Source organism: Camelus bactrianus, chromosome X (genome assembly GCF_048773025.1).
Source record: "Camelus bactrianus isolate YW-2024 breed Bactrian camel chromosome X, ASM4877302v1, whole genome shotgun sequence".
Lineage (NCBI taxonomy): Eukaryota > Metazoa > Chordata > Mammalia > Artiodactyla > Camelidae > Camelus > Camelus bactrianus.
This window is the reverse complement of record NC_133575.1, coordinates 11656653-11681999: the sequence shown is the minus strand read 5'-3', so window position 1 is coordinate 11681999 and position 25347 is coordinate 11656653. Positions and strand designations below refer to the sequence as shown.

The 25347-nt window shown below is 39.9% G+C and overlaps 2 protein-coding genes across 2 annotated transcripts in view; one reads left to right on the top strand and one right to left on the bottom strand.

Annotated features, from left to right (window-relative positions):
• Positions 1-1943: 1943 nt before the first annotated feature.
• ZRSR2 (zinc finger CCCH-type, RNA binding motif and serine/arginine rich 2) lies at positions 1944-23374 on the bottom strand. Its single transcript, XM_010968011.3, has 11 exons — positions 23093-23374; positions 22603-22682; positions 20013-20100; positions 16143-16251; positions 15841-15927; positions 13017-13055; positions 12304-12422; positions 8744-8957; positions 5486-5541; positions 4613-4722; positions 1944-2490 (listed from the first exon to the last, which is right to left on the bottom strand). Exons 1-11 carry the CDS (start codon positions 23260-23262, stop codon positions 1961-1963), a joined length of 1602 nt encoding a protein of 533 aa, XP_010966313.3. The 5' UTR covers positions 23263-23374; the 3' UTR covers positions 1944-1960.
• Positions 23264-25347, top strand: part of CLTRN (collectrin, amino acid transport regulator) — a 129368-nt gene continuing 127284 nt past the window's right edge. Inside the window, exon 1 of the mRNA XM_045505080.2 lies at positions 23264-23379. The gene's annotated coding sequence lies outside the window, so the exon portion shown is untranslated. The remainder of the gene's footprint in view (positions 23380-25347) is intronic.

The window sequence follows — 25347 nt, the reverse complement described above, 5'->3', positions numbered from 1 at the left end:
GATTTCTGGAAAAAGATCTTTATAGGAAAATAAAATAATAAATGGAGGATATTTAAGAACGAGGAAACAACTACCATCAAATGAAGTTGCTAGTCTGCTTAAAAAAGATGTGTGCAAAAAAAAGGGTGTAGATTTCAAGAGCCTCCAAACACAGCTATTTATTCACTGAAAACAGGCCTGTGGGCTTCTGCTGGCAATGTAGAGTTGGACTTTTTGAATAATAAATAGTAATCAGGTTATAAGCTTAAAAAACACAGTAAGTTTATTAAGTTCAAGATGGACATTTATCAGGATAATGAACCAGTCAATGGTTTAAAAACTCTTTCCCTCCATCCCTCCCATAGTGCCTATTAACACTTGAGGGAAAAGTTACCAATTCAGTTACCCTGAACACAAGCTGGTGTTTAACTCATTTTTCTCCTCTATGATCTTTTAGGATTATTCAGCTTTGAGTACCACATTTAATTTTGTATATCTTGGCTGTATTTAGGAAAGTATTGAAGTTTTTTTAATTTAGTGATCATTATTCAGCATTAGTGAATCCAGTAGACAATTACAGAAAAATTTCAACCACTTTTAGACTAAAGCAGGCATTTAAGGTCTGGAACAAATCAATATTTAAAGTAAAATGTATTCTAGACCACATACTTCCTTTCTTTTAGATTACAGATTAAAGAAGTCCCATTTTCAACAGATACCACTCAGAAATCCCAATCTTGAAGAAATTCCTTTTCCTATTTCTCTTAACCTCAGTATTTTGTGCATCCTTAAGTCCTTACTTCCAAATCTCAAAGTTGCCAAATGCCACATACTCTGAATTTAAAGTATGCCAATAGAAAGGATGTTACTAAGAAAATAAATTTATAAGGAAGTATGAGACCATCTTTTTTAATGATCTGAAATCTAAGGATGATATTCTGGCTTAAGCTTTTTTATTTTTGTTAAACAAGTTTCTCTGACCACTTTTTTTTTTCTAACCAGAATTGCTTTAACACAAGGCATATTCAGTAGCAGTGAATTCTCTAACACGCTATAAAAAAGATGAACACCCTTAATGGAAAACCAGCTGAGGGACTGAGAATATGGGGTAGGAGGGAGGGGGAAAAAGTTGACTTTACCATTTGGTACTTTAAAACTGAAAAAGTGAGCTTTAAAGTAAAAAAGTTGTTCAGCTATTGACATGCAGAAAAATCCAATAGATTATTATAAGGGGCAGGCATCCAAACTTAATGGCCATTAAGTATAGAAAAAAAGTTTGGCTTAGCCAATATGTACAGAAATTAATAAACACATAAAATTTACCAAACTGGCAAAGATTAATTTGTTGTGGGAACAGCAAAATTTATTGATAGAGTAAAATTTTTTTGTAGTCTTTATGGAGGGCTATTTGGAAATACTTCAGTATTCATATCTCTTGACGTAACCTAAGGAAATGATCAGAAATGTGTGAAAGTATTTAAGACAATCCACCAGAGGATTGTTTATAGCACAGAATTCTTTAATAGTGTAAATTTAAAAATAACTTAAAAATCCAACAAAAGGGATAGGTTGAATAAACTGGTAGATCTACACTATGCAGTGAGTAAAAATAACTAAGAATAGGGGACAATGATTTGTGTGAAAAAAAGCATATTCAACTGCAGCCATATATGATCTTTGTGTGAAAAAAATGTGTACACACCCATAAAAAGAGGGAAAAAAAAGACTTAAAGCAATGTTCCAGTGTTAACTGGTTATCTTTAAGGATCAGGATTACAAGTAATTTTTGTGTTTTATACATTTTATGTTTCCTACACTAAACACACTGTGATGATCAGAGAATAAAAGTATTTTTAAATGGGGTTCCAAGGAACATAGGGTTCTGCCAGACTTGCTAACCCATCTGAGCTCAGAGCCCTCTATCCAAGTATGTAGCAGTCATAATAAATAAGATGTACAATCACTGAGGAATATAGTAAGTTTATTTGGATTTGGGACTCTGAATAGTTCTGTCTCGACTACCTGACCTCCCGCCACAACTCCTGGACCTAGAGGAACTCCGGCTGCGGCTGCGGCTGCGGCTCCGGGTGTGGCTGTGGCTGCGGCTGCGGCTCCGGGTGCGGCTGCGGCTGCGGCTCCGGCTCCGGCGGCCCCGGCTGCGGTCCCTTTTTCTTCCTCTGCTTCGAGAACTGTGCCTTTCCCGGCTTTTGGACCTGTGTTTGTGGGATTTCTTCCCCCCATGACTACTCCTCCTTTTCCTCTCGGATTCCCCGTTTCTCCGGTAGGAATGGCCCGGCCCGGGGCTCCTCCTCCTCCGCGGCCTAGTGTAGTGTTCGTCGTGGCGGCCCATCCTCTCTCTCCTCTCCGAGTTCTTACCCAAGGAGGAGCCAGTCCGATCTGGAGACAGGTAGATGTCTCGATTAGCTTCCCAAAATTCATTGTTGGGATTTCTGAACACATGAAGAAAGTTGCAGTGTTTTCCTCTTGGACACTGCTGGATTTCAAATAAACCTGCAATGGCACAGTGAGGAAACGGCACTTACTGCTGGCACGCCATCCTTTGCAGAAGGTACACCTCTGATGTTCAGTTGGGATAGGACTATTTTCTCCCTATGTACAATGATGTCATAGTTTGGGTGCCCAGAATTTCAAAACTATTCAATGCTCTAACAAAGGGCACTGTAAAAAGTAACAAACTAACCAGAATGTCCCATTCCCCTACTGGACTATGGTGTGGAGTGCAACCAAACAAATGGAGATCACATTATTTTTTCTAGGGTTTTACCATCCTGCTGATTGACAGTACAGATCCCTAATTAACACTCAAGAACCAGCCCTGGGGGTCCCGGGGGCAATGTGCTTTGAGGGCACAGTGGTGGCTGTTCAGAACCACTGGCCGAAAGAGCCTACTGTAAGTGGAGGATCCTATATTTTCTTACACTTCAAGAAGATGACGACACTGGCCTAATGCTTTAAATTTACCAGGTGCTTTTAATATGGAAGAGTTTTGTCAAAGGTGAAACCTACTTGAACAGTTCAGAGATCTTTTTGGGATTGTCAACCTTTTCTTTAAAGCGGTAAATTCTCTAAATATGTAGAATAGGTAAAAGTGAAATGCCTGTATTTCAACACCCACACACTATATACACTGAATCAAAATGTATCAGAGTCCTCAACGTAAGCTGAAACTAAAAAACTCTTTGAAGAAAACATACAAGTAAATCTTTGTAGGCAATAGATTATCTTAGACATGACACCAAAAGCACAAGCAAAAAAAGAAAAAATAGATATACTGGACTTCATCAAAATTAAAGACTTTTGTGCTTCAAAGGACACCATCAAAATGAAAAGACAACCCACATAATGGGAGAAAATATTTGCAAATCAAATCTGTGATAAGAGACCTTTCTGTAGAACATATCAAGAACTCTTACAACTCAATGATAAAAAGACTTACAACCTAATGAAAAAATGGGCAAAATCTGAACAAACGTCTCTCCAAAGATGATTTACAATGGCCATAATCCAACAATAAGGACATGAAAAAATGTTCAATATTGCTAGTTACTAGGGAAAATAAAGCTGTTATTTTAAAAATAAGTGAAATAAATAGCCTCCAATTTGAGGGAGTCAAAGTCACCCTCAGAAGCACCTCACTGAAATCACACTGGATTCCCAGGAGCTGACAAAAGTAACCGCCTTCATAGAGAAAATAGATTCATCTCTTACAGCCCCCAGGCTTTAGACTTAAGCCTTGGTTCTTCTGGTTTGCCAAAGCAAGGAATTCTAAATTCTTTTTTTTCACCCTTCAATAAGTGTTTTTTAAGTGAGAGCATCCCTAAAGACCAAGTTACCAAAGACTGAGACTTTATAAATTACAGATTTTTAAATAAGAGGTTTTAAGCAGGTGAGCATAAGGCAAAGCAAAGGGTAAGGGAAGTTCTCCCCTGAGGTATGGGCAGCTCTTTGCTTCTAGGCACTTCACAACAAACAGTTCCGCTAAGCCCATCTGATAGTAATCAAAAAAGAAGGAGCCCTTCAAAACTGCTAGCTGCTCAAAGGACTGACTCATTTCCTGATTCGACAGCCGCTGTCTGATGAGTCAGTCTGACTGAATGTGCCCTGACCGGATTCTACAGCTATAATCAATCTCCACCGCACAAAAGCATGTATTTCAGGGATGGCAGGAAATGTTACAGGTAATGGTTTAGGTGGCAAAGATGACAAAAGATTCATTGGGGATAAAGATGGGGGAGGGGGACACAAAACATAGCTCAAGTGAGGGGATCCAATAACTAGAAAACATCTCCAAGACTGCAAGAAGAAGGTAGCTTCCCACAGACAACTTCTCAGGATTCCTGCAGAGCCCAGGGCTGAAGATGGGAAGACCCGGAGTTCTAGCACCTACTCTCTCGCCTACGCATTGTGACCTCAGTCACCTCATCTATAAACTGGCCCACAAGGTCGGTTACAGATCTAAAATGTCATGTCCTTTATATCGTGATCTCTGCTCATCTACCATGTGAGGCAAAAGCTATGCTTTGCCCCTTTAAAATATCGTTTTTTTCCCTAAGAATATCCCTTTACATGACTGTGGAATACTGAGGGAAAATATCATCATGTTGCATTTTACCACAAATTGCCATTTTCCATCGGGTCACTGGGCAGAATTCGCACTGAAGCTGCCGTCCTGCGTACCATCGTCCGTTAAACAGAGAAAGGGCTGCTTGGCATTCTTCTTCCCTTTAAACCATAAATTAGAGGATCCACTTTAGATGTGTAGAATTAATCCTATTGTTAATTAACCCTTTGATTTGTTTACTGTAGGACCACCAGTTTCACTCCTTTCGTGCTACCTAGGGAGTCCTCACTGCATCATTCAAGCACCCAAGGCTCACAACATATTCAAAAACCCTTTTTACTAACCCTCCCAGAGGTCCTGATGCATGGAAATCGGCTTGAGTCAAAGCTTCTTAAACCAAAAGACTGGACCATTAAAAATGCAAGTGTTTTCCATTGTCAGAGCCTGTTCTTTCCCAGCTAGGATAGCTGTCCTTCTTTTTACAATGGTTAATTTAACCCATTAACCACAGCACAACGCAGGCAAAAAGCAAGATGAGCAGAAACGACATGCTAACTGCTGTCTTAGTGGGTCAAATGCACACTGAGATTATTTGGGGCTTCAATTTCTGGCTCTTTCGATTTATACATTTCTATTCTCTATTCTGGTTATCCCTTTTCAGTTTGTGTTTTAATTATTAAAATTACATAAGTAAAAAAATAACTATATTGCACAAGATTAAAAACTCTGTAAGTATACAAAGAATGAAATACAAATGTATTATTTTCAAATCCCTTCTGTATTTCTAGATCAGCTCTTAATATTTACATGTTTAAAAACACCATGCATATGAAAGCTATACATTCAGTGGAGAAATCCCAGACAGCAATACAATCACAACACTACACTGTGACAAAATGTAAAGTTTATGTTCATAATACTTACGATTGATACTGAACATACACATTGCCCCTCAGATGAGGTTCCAAGTTGCAGCTGACCTAAGGAGCAATGAAGAATTCCATCATTTAAAAAAAACAAAACCTAAGGAAAAGAAGCCCTCCAAGTCATCAAATGCACTTTTTGTCTAGGCCAACATTTCCAAAAGTTGTTATCAATCAAAGATTCCAAAATCAAGATACTGCCCCACCCTCAGGTCTATTTAAGGCCCCCAATTATCTGATCCCTGTTGATCCTGACCCTTTTTTCCCCAAAGATATGAAATGTTTCACACATGCATAAAGACAGACTAGAAATCACCCCATATATACATCACCCAGATTTAAACCTAACATATTCCATTTTTGACTGAGAATGTTTAAATACGTGAAACATGAAAGACCCAGCTGAAGCCCTTCCATCCTACTCTTCTCCCTCCTCCATCACACAGATGAGCACGATCCTGAGGTTGTGTACATCCTTCACATTCCAAACACAAACACACACACATATACATACACGTAGACCTACCTACCTACACAGACACATACCCACAGCCATCCATAACCACAGACAGGCATTTACACATATAGCATACATGTACCATAAAATATATACATTTAATCTTACACTCGTGCTTTGTGGTTTTTTTTCTTGGTGGAGGGGAGCTAATTAGGTTTACTTATTTATTTAACGGAGGTACTGGGGATTGAACCCAGGACCTCGTGCATGCTAAGCATGCACTCTACCACTGAGCTATACCTCCCACCATAAAATATATACATTTATTATGTACAGACATACAAAGAAGTGTATGTCTATTATGTATATATGGGTATACACACATTCACATATACATATGCGAAGAAACATGTATATATATGGATAATATACATTTGTACATTTGAAAGTTTTATATAATGTTTATGCACATTCATTTTTTAAGATATAATCATGTAATGACTTAATGACTCATTTTAAAGTACTATGGTATACATACTTGATATATCAAATTATCAAATTTATTTTGAACTCCCAATTTATCCCTTCCCACCCCCTTCCTATATGACCAAAGCACTGTGCTGTACACCAGAAATTGACACAGCATTGTAAACTGACTAGACTTCAATTTAAAAAAATTTATTTATCGACTTCTCTAATGATGGATATCCAAGAAGCTTCCAATTTTCATCAACAAACGGCGCTGTAGACAGCCTCCTGAATGCATCTCTGCACAGCAAGACGTTGTCTAGTGTGCGTGACTGGAAGTAGCCTGCAGATTTGCAGGTCATGTGCACCTTCAAGCTCGCTAGGTACTGACAAACTGCTCTCTGAAGTGATTTTACTAATTTACACAACCTCAGCACTCTTGGTATTAGAATTCATATCTTTTTTTTACCTAAGTATGAATAATATCTCATTTTAATATGCATTGTTCCCATTACTAGTAAGGTTGAACATCTGGTCATTTACCTTCAAAAGTGGCAAATCGGATTTGGTTTTATACAATGATATAAAAAGGTCTTCAAATAGTCATACTAATGTTTAGCTTTTATTTTCAAAATGAATCTATAATTTTACATATTTTTTCCAGAGTATTTTTATTAGAGCATCTCCAGAGAAGCAGGATCTGTACTGACTGACAGTTTATAACACCATCCCAAGAAGGAAGACTGAAAGGCCTCAGGGGGCCATGTCGGCACACCAGGGACCTTAGGGATCATTTAAGCCAGTGGTTCCCAAAGACCCATTATTAATTTTCCATGATGAATTTGATGTTTTGGCAATTTTCCTACTAAAAATTTACTAAACAGTTTTCTAATTATAACTGCCAATGTGATTAACATGAGCTTGGCTGACAGAATTCTCAACAAAAGGAAAAAATACACCGTAGTTAGCAGGCACCGCCTGTTGCAGATAATGGTGTGATTCCCACTAGGCAGTCCAAGGTTTGGAAAGCAGCCCCACCACTAACCTCCCAGGAGCAGTGTGCTGTAGGGACCCCACGAGGGAAAACACTCGTGTAGTCCAATCCCCGCCCTTCTGGGACAAGGGAGAGGCACGAACAGGTACCAGGTCATGTTCAGGAGCACAAGGCTACTGGACCACACCAACCCCTCAGCCGAGCTTCTCATGTGCACCAAGTCGTGGGTGGCTTGAGTGTTTATTGGCTCTGCCGAGTAGCAGTGTGAAGACAGGGAAGTGCATGCAATGGAAGCAAAAGGTAAAGGGGAAAGAAAAATTCTGAAAGAATTTTTTTACATCTTGAAATCAGCAGAGAGGAGGATAGCCTTGAATTTCACGAGTGCCGGGGGTTAGCAGTTGCTCTGTTCCTTGGCTGTTTCAACTTTCCACTGTCATTTCCCACTAACAGAAAAAAACCCACTGCTTTATTCCTTTCTTTTTCCAAATTACGGGCCATTTCTCCCATCCTAACATAACAAAATCACTCAGCTTGGGATCTGATCAAATCGAAGACAGCAGGAGGCTTCCCTGTGTTAGGATTCAACCACTGGTCCCGGGAGCAGCAGCTACTACACCTGACTTCACTCTTACTTTAAGGAATGGTTTAAAATAACTGTAATCTGGAATGCCTCTTTTACTCCCTATGCTGCACACAAACCATGACTTTGGGAACACTATATTCAGTATTGAGAGTATCCAGTGAATAAAAATAATGCAAAAAAAAAAAAAAAACAGGAATTAAGATTTACGTTCTTGGGTAGCTCCAGAAGAAAGAACATGCACTCAGGTGAAGTTGCAAGCAGGCACCATCAACACAAAACAGTAACAACAAATCGACAACCTCAGTAGGTGGAGTTAAGTGGAGAAGTGTCAAACTGTGCACACCATAGCTCTAGGGGCGATCGACTACAGGAGGAGGGAGCACGATCCCCATCACACACAGCATGTACGTGAACACTTGGACAGTTATCTGCAGAGGACCTTATGCAAAGAATTTATCAGCCAGAAAAAGAGCTGGACCATAAAAGTACTGAAAGACCTTTTCCCACGTAGACCTCAGAACCCAGGAAATGCCACACTAGTGTGTGTTCATGATTTTGTGCAGTACCTCTACCCTACTGGCAACGACGGGGTTGGAAAAGGGGAGAGAAGGAGTCATCCCTTCCAACAACAGGCCAAGCACTGTGCCACCAGGCATCCCCACCAGGCAGAGACCCTGTGCCCTCATTTCTCACCCCACTCGGTACTTCAGAGGGAAGCAAACCAGTCCTCTCCTTTGCGCACACTGCACATGCCCACCTTGAACTGGATCACTTTTCCCACGTTCTTGAACTCAGGGAGCACGTCTTCATAGAAGTCCAGGAACTGTTGGTAGGTCTCCTCTTCGCTGTACTCCAGGCTCGCATCGGGGTCATAGTCGTCTCGTCTGCACTGCTCCATCCCAAACGTCGTAAACATGCTTTTAATAAGAAGAGTGGGACTTGACGTTGGGAAATTGTGTTTACGTGAACACCTGGGTACGAAGGAAAAACCGAAATTCAGTCGTCCAATGATTAGAAGTTACACATGAAAAGCTCACTTGAAACTCTGATAAAGACTCAAACAACTTGGCTGTTTTGACTTAACTGTGAGATGATAAACCCCATTCAGACTTTAAATCTCAACTGTTCTAAGGCTGACCAATATACTGGATCTCATTGAAATTATTTCCAAGTTCATATGCCATTCAGCTGCCTTTACTGAAGTTCAGGAAGCTGTCCACACACGGAAGCCCGGGGAAGAGGAGGTGCGCTGGCACAGCAGACTGTGATGACAGGTGCACAGACACGCAGGTGGGGCTCCGCGGATGGCAAGGACGATGCAATCCTGGTTCCATACAACTGCCAACTAACCCAATGCTTAGAGGACAGGGGACTCAGAATTTCGCTAAGTGGAATGCATTTTATAGTTTTCATGGCATTTTTATATTATTCCTCTGATCCTTGCAACCTGTTAGGACAGTCAGGGCTAGAATTTTCTCCACTCTGACAAAAGGAAACTGAGGCCTAGAGAAGCACACGTACTCAAGGCACATGGCTGGTGAGAGAGGATCCAAGAGGTCAAAGCTGAGAGTCTACGGCCTGTTTGTTATACGATGTGATATACATAAGGAATTTTTTTTTAATGAAGGAGGTTGACCATCGTGAAGAACAATTTTCATTTCCCAGTTTAAACTGGACCAGGTTGTTACTGAGTAATTTTTTTAAAAAAATCTTTTATGACTTTACTCTCTTATTCACTTCCTTCTCCTAAAATAAAATGAAGGGAAAAAATGTAGTTCAAGATTCCAAATCATCAAAATTTTCATGATTACTTTTCTAGTTTAGAAATTGGATAAGACAAAATTTTTAGAAAAAAAAATCCCCAGAACTTTGGAAGAAAAAAAGCTGAAAAACAAGGCAAGTGTTGGAAAATAACAATGGCCCTGCAATGACTAAATGTTTAACTCATCCTCATTTTCTGTTGTCTGTAACATACATCTGTGCACCTAGTGAGAGAATGCAGACAGAATGCCTCACATATACCATGCCCAGATCAGAAATGTGCAATCAGTGTTCATTAATGTGAGATTTTTTATTTTTCAAAGAATCCTCCTGTATTATTCAGTCAGACACCTTGTAATGAGCTCCATCTTCCCAAGTACAGGTACTCACAGAACAAAGATGCAACCTGGCTGGCAGTGTTAGCAGTGAACTAGACTTTTACAACTATGAAGCACATACAGAATTAGATGAGAAACCAATTTAACGAGGTTAAAATTCTGTTCACAAGATTATTTTACCTGAATGAACTTGGCTATAGTACCCAGGATGTCAAATGAGCATTTGTGAGTTTTGGAACAGTGCCAAAGTCCCCATCGAGGGAAAATCCCCACTTGGGCTGGAGATAGTCCATATAATCTGAGTATATTCAAGGCCAGCCCTACAGCTCCTATGAAAAGCCAGCTAAGACAAGAGGTACTTGGGAAGGCAACCTAAAGCTGTGGTACCAAGCCCATGTAATTCTCAAAATCACCTGGGAAGAAATGAGATTTCTCAGGTCCTGTCCCAGACCGTCTGTTTAGAGCTCAAAAAGTGGGGAACCCATGTTTTCAAAGTAACTCCCACCTGGTCCTGAAGGTCCGCCCTATTCGGGAACCCCTGGTTTAGGCCATGCTATTTATCCATTACGCAGATACTTGAATCAAGTAAGACTGCCACCAAATCATGCAGTTGGACATTACCTTAGCTGAAGGATGGACAATAAATGGCATGGCTCTCCAAATGCCCCCTCAGGTATAGCTAATTGACTATGCCTCTTCTTCTATTCTCAAGGGAGCACTCCAGGTACCCACTACCTCTGTCCTTCACAGAATCAAGTTACATGCTAAAGTAGGCTGCAATTATTTATTGAAGGTGTTTGTGAGAACCATTCTTGTGAAAATTACATGTGCAACTGTTAATGAAACATCTATTAAAGTTATTAGCCACCCTTCTATTCAATGTCTTAGTACAGTATTCCATGGGAGAAACATGTAGACTGTGATGCCTGGAAAATCTTTGTCTTTCTAGAGATCCCACTCACTCTTCCTTTGTGGTAAGAACTACATAGCTCATTTCTGCCTGCGATGTATAAAACTCCAAAGCCAATGTATTGTACATTCATAATAACTCACTTCTTCTCCTTTCCTGGCATTTGATTTCTTTCATTTCAGTCAACTTAGTGCAGTAGAAGGAAATGAAACTCACAGCATGGATAATTTTATGAATAAAATAAACATGAGAGACAACATACAGTTTCTCATTAAATACATATGAATTTGCCTATTCATATCCCCTTTTAGGATGAATAGGACATTAAGATATAATTAAATCTTTTCTTCTGCAGAGTAAAAAGTAATAATTAGATTTTGCCTCGATGGATTTATTCACCATTATGAATTATTTATCTACTTTAAGTTGTTCATTCATAAACAAGCCAAATTATAAAAATCACCATTGCCTAGCATATAGTTGGTATTTAAATACTTGCTAAATGAATGAAAACACTTAGTTATCCACATGAATGTCTTGTTTTAAAACCATTGATCCAAGAGGCAGGGAACATCTCAGAAGAGGGGCAACAGTAACAACATGAAAATAGGAGCAAACACTCAGCACATGCCATGTGTCTGGGGCATTCCACCTGCTTTCCCTGCATTCACTCATTTCAGCTTCACAATCGTCTTAGAAGGGGGTACTATTTTAAATCCCCATTTTATAGACACGAAAACTAAGGCACGGAGGGCTTAAGGAATCTTCCCACAGTGACAGCCGCTACAGCCAGTTTTTGAACCCAGTGTCTATTCCTCAATCTCAGTCTCAAAGAGCAGACTGAGAATGTGCATTAGAATTTTCCTCTACTCACTTAGATCCTGTCTTTCACAGATATCCCTTTGGGCATGCCAGTTTTTAAAGCCTCTTTTGTGCACAGTGTTTGCCATTCAAAAATAAAGCCAGGCTGCTCCAGTCTTTTGAAATAGATTATTTCCCCATGCCAGCTGTCCCACATGGACTAATACAAGCACAGGAAGAAAACAAAAGCAAAAGGTCTTCAGAAAGCTGTGGAAGGAATGCAAAGGAAGCCCTGCCAGAGAACTTGACAAGCCCACTCAGGGAACAGGTACGGGGAGAGCAGGGGGCACTCGGCTGGGGAACTGGAACGGCAGCAAGAACGTGGCAGCGCCTGAGTGTGAACATTTCAAACCCAAGCCTGTGCTGCTCCCAAAACGAGAACTCAGAAACCTCAACATTTTGAGTCACTTAACTCTGAGATGATAAATCAAAAGCAAAATTAGTTACCTATCTCCGAATCTGCAAGCTCCCGTTTTACTGTAGAATGGACAATTAGCTCGATCTTTCTCCATTATTCTTAATTCTGTGGGAGGTTCTGGGTTTTGCCATGTGGTGCCATTCTCCAACTGTTGAAAATAACCATGACTTTATTTGGTGTAAAAATCCATGAAGAAATAAATGTTTAAAATGTATTGAAATACTGTGGTCAAAAATAAAAACAGATTCATTTAACAATATACACATTTAAGCTGTGACACACAATCAAGACTCTACAAACTGTCGTGAGACACGTGTACGTCACTCCTGGCTCCTGGTCACTGCCCACCATCAGGCATTGCTATGGTTACCAGGAGCTGGCACCAAGGTTTCCCTTCTGTCCATCCGTTCTAAAAAGGGTCGAAGGACTCGTTAGGGAATCACCCCGTGAGAAATCTTAGTTACTCTGAATCAAGTTAAACCATCCATCTCGGGTAAGAATATGTGGCATTGGTTACACACACTTTGAGGACTATAAACAAGCCCAGGCCACAGGGGTGATTTCTGCTTTTGTTCATCAATTAACTTTTGTTGCTGCTGCTGTAAGTCACAGAGCCACAGATGTAATTCCCACGTTCAGACATGATCTAAGTAGCTTACCACAAAATTAATACTACTCGAAGTATTGCTTTTAAAGAAAGGTGCGTTGGTCTCAAATTCTTAATGAAAGGTTTTGAAAATACCTCATTTTCAGCCTGTTCCAGCATCTTCTGCACAGCTTCCTACAAATGGTGCAAACATAGGACTAATGAAAACCTCGAAGTCAGGTAAGTCACATCTGGTTTCTCTGGTTAAGAATCTCATGTGTAACAATTTTTTAAAAACCCATGCACACAAAAGGCTTCAGGTTCTAATTTGCTTTCTACAGCACAGATCTTCTGAAAAGCTTTCGAAAGACATACGGCTGAGAACCTTTATTCAAATAGGACATTTAACAGCTCACACTGCAAAACAGAGTCTTCTAGTAGTTTCTGTAAGAGTAATATTTAGAATATTTGAACATATAGTCTACATTCTATTTTTAAGATTAAGGTATTAGTGAATATCAAAAAACACAATGCTGGCTGAAACATCACAAACATTTAACAGATGCTGCATGATGACATGAATGGTAGCAACTGGGATTAATGAAAAACCTCAAACTTTCCAATAAGGCAAAGCCAGCCCCGCAATATGCCAGTACATTTTGATCTCCTTGGCATTTAACTGAGTTTTAAATTATGTCCAACAGACTTCTCTTCCCTAGCTCCTTAAAGCATACATACGACTCCTATGTCTAGGTGCTCACTTGACTAACTCTACCTGGTCACTTAAGGGTCCTCAGTAGCTTAACGTGCTCAAGATGGAATTCTACTCTGCCCCCTCCATCTAAATAATGTTCCATCTCAGTAAATGGTGCTGCCATCTGCCCACCTGCTCAAACTAAAAACCTGAAAGTATGACTTGAATTCCCTTTCCCTTCTGCCCTCCCCATCCTCTCAGCACCAGCTAGAGCCACAACACACTCCAAATCCATGTACTTCTCTGTATTAAGCACTTCTGTCATCCAGACCACCTCCTGTCCTGTCTGGAACAGCAGCCTTCTTCTAACTGGTCACCATATTTCCACCCTTGCCAACTTGGTCACCAGTCCCCACCCCCACCACCCATTTTATATACAAAAGTTAGAATGATCTGTTAAAGGTAAAGATATAAATTAGATGAAGTCACTACCTGCTTAAAAACCCTTTAACAGCTTTCCATGACACTTAAAGTAAAATCCAAACTCCTTCAGACCCAGGAGGCCTTACACGATGCCCCGCCTACCCTCCTGACCTCTGCCCCATCGCTGCTGCTCTCTCCTTTGGTCTCAAGAAGTCAGGCACCCTGACCTCCTTTCACCTCCATGCTCAGGCCTCCTCCCTCTGCCTGGAGCCCTTCTCCCTGAAATCTCTGCACTCAGGCATCAGCTCACACATCGGCTCCTCCTCCGAGAGGTCTTCCTTGACAGGCACTCCAAAGAAGTACTTCCCTACCCCATCACTCTGTCACGTGACCTTCTTTCTTTTTACCATTTACCATTACCTCAGAGGACTTAAATGATCTCTCTGCTAACTTACCATCCAGCTCCCCCATCTGGAAAACAAACTCCATGAGTGGAGATCTTTTTCACTGCCCTATCTCTGACCACCAGAGAAGTACCTAGCTCACAGCAGAAACACAGACTGCATATCCCTTTATATATGCGTAGACTCAACTTCATTCTACCTCCTTCTCCTTAATGTCTCTCCGAACTCCCTTTGAAACAAAAGCCTTAGCTTTTATCTGGTGCCAGAAAAAGTTCAATTGAAGAACATTCTACTGTTAAAATGGGAATTTATTACTCTCTATAAAAAAAAAAAAAATGACAAGCTCCAAACAATTTTTCTGTCCCCAAAAAACCCAGCATGATCTTGCCTCATCTGGAAAGTAGTACTCAAATAAGGGTGTTTAAAAATTTGTGCTGGAATTAACTGATGGCCTGAGACACAAAAAAACAAAGGTTGTTTCTACCCCATCATGACTAGGATGTAAACAAATGCATTTTCCCCCATGATCAGGTGATTACTCAATTTTACGCTATTCAAAAGTAGCAATATTACAGAAAAGATACATCCTGATGAATCATTCAAGGAAAGATGAGCTGTGACATATTTGAAATAAATACACTGTTAAGGAACAGCAGCAAAATAGACCAAAGCAATCTTTAAAAAGAATCCTGGAAGATACAGAAGATATATACACATACCTTATAGATTCTTTTTTTCAGTGAGCAACTATATGTTAGCTACAATTGCCTTTATAGCCAGTTAGAGAAGAAGTCAAGATTTAATAACAAAAAAAATTTCCTAATCCCTCAGTATCCGAGTTTCTGATTTTTTCAATCTATTGGTTCTTGCTGACATGTCAAAAGCATTGAAGTCTCTTACATACCAAATAAACGTAGAAATGATACAAAGTAGTATTCTCTAAATAAGTCAACCCATATACAACAAAACTTCAGAAAAACCCCATTTACTCTTGAGGGGTACAAAGTGTAAAGCAGAGGCCAGCTGCCTGTTTTGGTAAATAAAGCAATAAGGCTGTATGGGAACGTGGCCACCACCATTCCATTACATATCACCTACGGCTGCTTTCACAAGACACTGGCAGAGTTGGACGTTTTCAACAGAGACCATATGGACCATAAACCCGAAATATTTACTCTCTGGCCCTTTACAGAACAAGTTGGCCAAAACGTATAAAGAGTAAGACAGGTAGAGCTGAAGAACAGCCTTAATTTAAGGTATCTGCCACAGCACAGACCTAAAGAAGAGCACCCTAAGGAAACTCTAGTGTCTGTCTAAACTAAAAACATGACTCTTTCTAAAGAAGAACACAAAGCCCAAACCCTGATACGCCTACAGCATATTCTTCAACCCCATCCCCCGCCACATCTGCCCACTAAGAGGATACGCAGTATGCTTATCCTCCTGGGACGGGAATCACCTCTCTTTCTTTCTTCTCCTGCAGCTTCTGCTCCTCCTCTTCTCTCTCTTTTCTCTGCTGTTCTTCCCATTCTTCCTTTAACTTTCTCTTTACAGAGGGGGAAAAAAAATAAAAAATACGAAAGGTAATTTTTTTTCAGATTCACTTTTTAAAAACATTTAACATATGAGGCAAATAAATGAAAAATGTTAACACTGGTAAAATAATCCTCATTTTTTAAAGTTCCAGGTATGTAACTCTTAATGGAAGTCATTTTGGTTAAATCATTAGTTAGTTAGCTCGTTATCTGATTAATACCATACCTCTTGTTCCTCCTGCCGTCTTCTAGCTGACTCCTCCTTTTCCTTCTTTATTCTGAATTCTTCTTGTGCCTTCTGCTCCCGTAGCAACCACTCCTCATGCAATTTTTGCCTATTGATGTAATGATGTCATGAAACAAAAGCAATGGGCATTAATCTACAAACACACACACACACACACACACACATATATATGATAGCAAAATGACATTTGGGGAATGATGAAAGGATCACGAAAGATATTTTTTAGAAAGAAGTTAAGTAGGGGTAAGAGGACCAGAGGATATGAGCAGTGATCTTGGAAAAGCACTACATTTTAGCAGCTATCCTCCTAAGAGGGGGACAGCGTAAAGTCACTATTTATACATTCCCTATCTGTAACTTCTTTACACAAAACATTGACACTTCAGCTTTCCCTTTAGGTTGGCCACAGTGATGTTTAGGTGCCAATAAAGTGAGTAACAAGTTTCAAAGCAACATCTAGCTTTTCAAATTTACAAAGTATTAGCCTTTCTGTCCTATGCATTTTAAAAGCGTCTATCACAGGATTGCAGCATGATGAAAATCTGCCATAAACCCTCGGACTGCTACTCTATAGTTAAGACACTCCTGTGGTTTGCACCAAGCACCTAAACCGCTGAGAAGAAAAAAAAACTACATCATGATCATGTCTTTAAAATAAAGAAAGCTACAGGTTTTAAGAAAAGATGACAAGGAAATACAAAAACAAATTATTAGGTGTCTAGTTTATTTTTAAAAAATGACCAATTAGAAAGAGGGATCTTATCTTAAAATGGTGTCTCAAACATCCAATATCACAAGTTCCTAACTTAAAGATGGGTTATATTTCAAAACTTTATAAGCCAGTTGAGTGTTTAAAACCTAGATTGCATTTTCCCCACTGATTTTGTAAAAGGAAAACGAAACATGAGAAATTGTTCTATATTATTTCAGGGACATTAGGAGTTAAATGAGATTTTATGTCTAGCTTGGGGACCAGCCACAATTTCAAATACTTTACGGCAAAAAGTATTCTGTTTCCAACTAGAGATTCCAGGCACACATCTTTCATCTCTGGTAGAGACTGCCATATTGCATATGTCAACGTTCCTGTGTATGTTATAGGTTTATGTAGATCTCTTATTCATGAATCTTTTGAGGAACATATTAATTGTATATAAGCTGAATCGAAGTGTATATAGATTTAAGACCACAAAAAAGTAAAATGTTACAAACTTTAAAAAGTAATAACTTGGATATAATATTGAGAACTATAGAACTCTGGGCACATAATTCTGTCAAACCCCTGCACTAAAAGACTTGAGCAAAGTCTGGCATGGCTTTTAGCAGCATAAGGCTGTGTCCCTAGGATGACCCCAGCACTACCCACCCTGCTCCCCCTCACATACACACACTAAAATGTCTGCCTGAGGAAGCTCAATTCTGCCAGGAAAATGGACTGTTTGCTCTAGCCAACACCTGCCTTCCCTTTCTTAGAGCATTACTACAAGTGGCTCGTAATTGTGAATATGTGTCTCTTGTAACTCATAAGGGTCTCTCTCAAGGATCTGAGAGCCACTCCTGGCAAATGTAATCAGTAAGAAGGATGAGGCCTCTGCTGCCCAGGCCCTGTGGGAGGACAGAGCCCTAACTCCCCACTAACAAACACAGCTGCCTAGTCACATTCATAGGGAACAACACTTCGTACTGTTCACCTTTCTCATTCTCCCTTTTAAATGCCCAAATCGCCTCTGCACAAACGGGAAAGGAGCTCAGCTCTTCCCCTATTGTCAAGACTTACTGAATAAAGTCTGTTCTTGCCACTTTAATGTCCAGCTGTGTTTACCTCTGACACTATATACCTGCTTTTAAGTAGTACATAAAGTCATAGAGCATTTTCACATAATTTTCCTGCTTTTCAACAACGAAGTATTATGCAACTCTTATAAGAATAAATAAAAGCCAACAGAACACAAACACATGCATATGTGATTTAATAGAAGCATCTCAAATAAACGGGAAAGCAAAAAAATATTACTTCCCTGTTTCATGCTATACCCATCATCTTCATCATAACAGAACTCTAATAAGAACAGCCAGAGTTATTACAACACCTCCTAACTGCTCACACTATGTTAAGCACTATACACTTATCACCTCATTAATCTCATTTCATCTCCCCAATTCTATGCAGTGGGTACTATGATTGATTTTTTTTTAATCACCATATTTAACTCAAGGAAATTGAAGCTTAGAGAGATCAAGCAACTTGAACACAACTAGTAAGTAGCAGGGCCAGAACTGGAATGCAGACCTGGCTGAATCCAACTCCATTTTCCCAATCACTACTACTTTTTTTTCTTCAGGCATTTTGATAATTCCACCTATTTATGTGCTTAGGTAGAGAACAAGAATTAATTACAAGAAAGGAAGCAACATTTCCAGTGAATACACTAAATAGCTAAAGAGTGTCTATAAAGTTTTTTCTCCTTTAAAAACTTATTTTTTATTGTAGCAAAATATATATACCATTAAATTTACCATTTTAACCATTTAAGTGTACCACTAAGTAGCATTAAGCACATTCACATCATTGTGTACCACTTAAAAAAAAACTACCCCCTGAAAAACTCTTAAAAAAAAAAAAGCAGAATATTTTTGTCATCTTGGGATGGGGAAGGCCTTTTTAAGTTAGACACCAAGGCCAGATATCATGATGAAAATTGACGACATGGAAATCAAATTATGCTAAGTAATGCCGCCGCAAGCCAAGTCAGGACTGATGACAAATGGGAATATACATCACATATAACAGATAAAGGATTAATACCCTTAATCAAGTAATAACATTGTTTACATAACAAACTTAAGAAAAAGAGAAAGAGAAAGGTGCAAGACTTAAACAACTTACAGACAGATAATACATAAAAAGATACTCATCCTTACTAATCAAGGAATATACACTTGAAACAATGGAATATAACTTTCCCCTATGGGAGTTTTAAGAACCGATAATGCCTAGTGTGAGGGAAAGTACGGGGAGATGGGCACCTTGATTCATTGTTGGAAAGGCTGCAAACTGCAAACCGGGATGCCCGTTCTACCTGCCCATCTACATTTCACGTGTACTTGTCCTCTAGGCATCTTCCTAAAGAAATAACAGGACAATCACCAAGGATATATAATCATGGATACTCACTGCAACTTTTTATATAAAATATTATACTTATATTAAAATAGTAAAAAGCCTGAATGTAAATTAACAGTAAATAGTAAATTAATAGTACATGGCAAGTGAATGTTATTTAATAGTAAATAAGCTGATGTCCCTCAGTAGAGAACTATAAATTATGAATAAAAAATAAATTATGCTACATCCGTACAATGGATACTATGTTGCCACTGAAATGGTTGAATTAGATCTCCACATCAACACTGAAATAAATGTCTTACATGGTCAGCAAAAAAAGCAATTTATCGAAAAATACATATAAATATCCCATGACAGAAATATACATGTATCTACAACTTCTTTCTTACATTCTTAGCAGTGGCTATCTCTGGGTGTGTTGAGTTTACTGAAGTGCTTTCACTTTCTATACTTCTTAATTATTTAGACTTTTTTTTTCAAAAACATTTACCAATTAGCAAAAACAGTAAAAAATACTCAGGGTTTCGTTTTTGTTTTTTTGTTTCGAAAGACTACATCTCATTTCAGCCCATCAGCTAGAGATTTAAACAATTTATCCAGGGTATTTTCTAAGACCTACTGTGTATAAGATATTAGGAAGAAGACCTGTACTAATGAGCAGAGACTTCTAACAGTCAAGTGAAATAACTGGGTTCACAGGAAGCGCTTCAATCAGTGCTGACCTCTCTACCTCCAACAGCCTCTCTTCTTCTAGTTGTTGTTCCTCAGTAAAAGCATCCGCTGCTGCCTCCTCCTCCTTCTGTGAGAGTCCTGAGGGAATAGAAATGTTTCATTACACTATCTGAGTATTATGAAACCTTGGTCAATAATTCAGGAAAAATGATGTACAATTTTTCATCTTCACAATTATGGTACAAATCTGTTTTTAAAACTTTCTAATAATAACAGGCCCCCACTGCCCAAAATGGAACAATGTGAACATCAAAAAGAACAATAATGGTAGTAGGTAACACATTAAACTAAAAAAAAAAAAAATGTACTGATCATTCCACAGTGATACCCCAAAAGGCAGTGGGGCGTGGGAGAGAACATCCATCTTTACAGAAGAATGGCAACTAAAAAATGTAGGAAGACTTAAGTGAAAAAGTCCTCACTTCTGCAAGGAGGAACTAATTGTTGGGAAGAGGATATTTATTTAGCTATCTCAAAATATCAGTCCACAGATGATTACTAATTACAAAGGAGGAACTATCCTTTACTATGAAGTGATCAGATTGGCAACACTTTGACCACCCTCCTCCACATCCATGGTTCCTCCATATCTGCTGTTCTGTACCCTTGGATTCAACTAACTGCAGACCATGTAATATTATAGTATTTACTATTTAAAAAATCCACATATAAGTGGACCTGGGCAGTTCAAAACCCATGTTGTTCAAGGGTCAACTGTGTATCTAAATGTATTATACACATAACTATATATGGAAACATACTACAGTTTTGCACCTTGCTTTTTAAACTTCATGTAACTTTCATTTCTGATAAGGCAGATCATTTAAGCAGCTCATTTCAGTTTATTTCAAGTAAAAGTGGGTGCTAAATAGGTTGCCTGTAATAGAGGTGATACTCTAGAAAGTTCTACCAATCATTTGCCAACTCACTCTTACAGCAATTCTTACAGAGTATCTCTATATTCTATCCTTCTGGGTAATGTTTGCCCATCCAATATGTTCTACAATGAACAGCACTGTTTGGTAGACCACAGTATTCATGAAGCACTACTAAATAAAGAATTTAGTTGGAGTAGGCCAAAGTAGGGATAGTTGTCCAGAGACAAGTGCTTAGTCTTTGATTTGCCATTAGCCACATACAGTCATGAGCTGACCAATGAGCTGCATCAACTGACTAAAATGCCAAAGAACACTTCTACTTGCTTCTCCACAAAGGCTCACTGCAAGCACCCTTTGCAAAGTTAAAGGGGAAAAAAGTCAATGCAATACAAAAAACAGCTATAGGATTTAAAACAGGTAAAGAAAAAAAGGAAGAGTTTAAAAAGGGGGTGGGGGAGCATATTACAAGAAAACAGGTTAACAAAGTAAGGGGGCTGAGAACTTTAAGGGGGTTGGAGGAATCACTAACAGCATCAATAACTCCAATATACCCTGTTTTTCCTTCTATCCCTGATGCTTTATCCTGCCTCTAATGCACCAATTTTGAATAAATAAAAAAAGAGATGCTAATACAGGCTGCAGGTAAACACACTGCTCCTTCCATTCTAAATATCTCAAGTATTGCTACTAAAATAATGACTAGGCAACTCCAATGTAAATAAAACCGCTATGGCTATTTTTCTCAAGGCCCAAGAATCCTGGTTACTTGAAGCCATGGTCTGTGCACTTAAAGAACTATCTAGGATGATTGAATAGGTAGATTCTAGATAATATGGATGGCAACCATTATAACTCAGTACTCCTGTGTAATTTTAGTGCTTCCATCTGCATTTATAACTACTATATAATTTTATAATTAAGTTAGTAGCACTAATTTCATGAAACAGGTTGAATATACAAATGTTCGATTTTGCCATGTGAAGGTCAAATGACACCATGGCCAGTAGAGATAAAGGTTCCACAGTATTTTAATAGGAAAAAAACTTGATAACCACAGGGCAACAGTAGAAGTGGCATTCCAAACCCCGATCAGTACCATATTCATGCTGTAAACATCTGTTTCCCATTATCGCTAACATTATATTAATGTAGATTTGATGTTTTACTGACTGTGTAATTTCACTTGTTTTGTAATTTTTAAGTATTTTATAATATTTATATTTATAATATGTACAAGTATGTTTATAAAAATGTTATTAGTTGAGTAAGTTTCATAACTAGTTTTAAGCACATATACTTAAATAACAACAAAGGATTTGTTAAATTAGTGAAATTTGAAAAAAACTTCCAAAATGTCTAAAACCCTCAACTCCTGCTGGTTTTACAAAGAAAAATATTCACCGAATACTTACTATGTGCAAGGGCTGTACCAGCTGCTGTAATTCATGATGCCCGCACCTTAATATTAGATACTTTGTATCTACCTGTAACCAGTGGGTAATGATTCACTGTGACTTTCTTCCGCCTCAGTAGTACGTTAACACTGTTCTTGTCATGGGTCTAACAGAACTTTTAGGGAGGCCGTGGCTACATCAGTTCTTTATCAGATACGGTAATTGGCTTCCTTCTGACACTGGGGCCTAAGTTAAGACGGGAGTCGGGGGAGCAATTTCACACAGAGAAAACACGATGAGTCCGTTACCTGAGTCTCTCAGTCGAGCGAGTTCCTGCCGACGTTTCTTTCGTTTCTCCTTCTTCAGGGCGGCCCTGTACTTTTTGTGGCTGGAAAAGACAAAACAGACACACTGTATCGTAAGTGGCCGCACCTGCAGCGCTGCCTGAGCTCCCCTCTCCTCCGCACCCAGTGACAGGAACTCATTCGGGTGCTGGGGAATAAAATCTTGCTTCCCGTCTTTTAATTTCAGAACATGCTTTTACCATCGCCTCGCCGTCGGATGCCCAGACAGCAGGACTTCTCCATCCCACCACCCGTTCCCCTCCCCTCCTCGCCTCCCTGAGCCCACGGGTGCCCGTTGACAGTCGGGAACGCGCTTAGGAAGGGATCGAGCTGCCACGGTGGCTCGCTTGCTTGCCCCAGCTCCCCTTCCCTTCCTGCCTGCACATCCTCCATGCCCAGCCTTGGTCCGCTCGGCCCCTTTTGTCGTCAACTCATATCCCTAAGCCCAGCGTACCTCAATTTCTCCGGAAACATCATTTGTTCGGGCGCCGCCATTTTCTCGGCGCAGCCACGCCCACGCCCCCCCCACACCGGCGCGAGCCGGCCGGAAGGGGCGGGCTTGAGGGCGTGCTCAGCCGCGCGCGGGCGTTTCGCGGCCTCTCGGTCGAGAGGTCCGGGGAGCATGCCTCCGCCCCGCCTGACCAGAGACGGAAGGTGGGAGATAGGTTGCTCGTCTTCCAATCCTCTGCGCAGCTAAATGTCTCCTTCCCGAAAAACCCTCTGGGGCTCCTACCCTGCCCTGTAAGTAATTCTTCCCTCCTAGCGCCCCCCTCCCCCAGTGCGTTATCACTACCTCTCCTCACATAGTGGGGTGTCTTGTGCCCTGGAAGTTAAAGTCACAGTTCTCCCTCTTTTCTCCTCATCCATTCACGAAGCCTCATCCCACACTCGCTGTTCGCCTTGCTTTCCAATCCGAGGCTCCTCCTCCTTCTGTCGTTCTGCCTATCAGCGCCTCAAAGCTCCCCACTCCGCTCCCTTCTGTTTACACCTGCCAGCTCTGTAGGCGAATTTAACTCCTGAGGCTACAGAGGTGCAACTTCTGCTTCAGAGGAATTTACAGTCTAGAGGCACAGAAGGACCAACACATAGATTAGATAATACGGTACAGGCAACTAAGTTTACTTAACATAGTCCACCTGGGGATTCAAGAAGAGCTTTCTGATGCCTGAGTTGAGTTTTGAAGGCAGATGGCCTTAACTCAAGTGAAGGATGGATTCAGTTGCAGGTAAATCCGCATACGCAAAGACACTGAGAGGCGAAACAATGGAATCTGCCAGAACCGCGAGAATTTTGGTCTTCGAATATTAAGGGCAGTTCGAGAGTATTAAGGAATACAGCGGTGGAGGGGGCTGGGGCTAGGTTATGGAGGAGGGCCATTCCAAGAAGCTTTAATTATGCTCTTTAGGCAACAGAGAACCATTGGAAGATTTTAAGTTGAGGCTTGTTGTGGTCATATTTGTGTTTTAGATAAACTACTCTGGTTTACAGTATAAAGTATACAACTGGAGTGCCGCAGTCTCGGTAAGAGGTCACAAGGAATTAAACTGGGGTAATGAGAGTAAGGGATTGAGAAAGCAAAATCAACCTTGCTAATAATTAGACTGATATACACATACAAGACCAGGGACAAGGCCAGGAAAAAAATGTTCCCTCCAAGGACATGTTGCAGCTGCAAAATGATTAACAACCCTTATCTTTTGATAATTGGATAACTTCCCCGACTTAGTTTTGTTCCTCTCTCCTCCAAATCAAGGTTACTGAGACACCCAATTACTAAACTGCCCCTACTTCCCCTAGTCCCTCTTTTAAGTGATTCAGCAGAAGCCCAAACTCTGCATGAACTCTGCCCTTCTCCCTCTTACAAAGACACTTGCAGGAACACGCCTCCAAGTTGACCTTGTCCAGCTCAGTGCATCAGTAATTAGGGACATAGACTTTGGAGTTGGATGTACTTGGAAACTCAAGCCTTGCCTCTCTGATCTTGAGTAAATTCCTCATGTGTAGTCTTCAGTTTTCTCATCTGTAAAACTCAGGGGAATGCTATATGTTGGCATAGTGCCTGGCAATAGTTAGTGTCCCCCAAACATTAGCTGTTATTAACAGCAGCAGCATGGTGAAAACTTCCCAGCCCTCTCAAGAGTGGGTTAGGTACTGGTCCTGCAGGTGCTCCCAGCGCAAGTATTTCACCTTTTATACCTGCCGCACTACATTGTACTTTGTGGCCTTCATAAGTCTGCCTCTTGCGCTAAGTTTCAAACTCCTTAAAGGTGGAGACTTGTACTCCTGAGTGGCACAAAATGTAGCTGCAAATCTCCAATTTTGCTGATTCCTGAGACCAGGACTTATGCTGAGAATTGCTGCCATTCTGAAAGCATCAGTGTTTGGATTGCTGTAACATTTCTTATGAATCAGACCAGACTTTCATGTCAGAATAATAAGTAAGAATGTCTTCTAGGAAGATACTCCTACTTAAAAAAGAATACAGATTTAGATTTTATTCTGATTTAGAAATGAATGTAAATCTCCTTTTACAAGAGTTAGACATTTATCTTCTACAATTAACCACTGAATTCATTTTTATGAACAAGCTTAAATTGCTCAAGTTGATTTCATTACAGAAGTCACTTTAAAAGCCAATTCCATTTCCAAACTACAGTTACCATCATTTGAATTCAATAAATCATAAGATAAAAATGAGGTTGTTAAAAA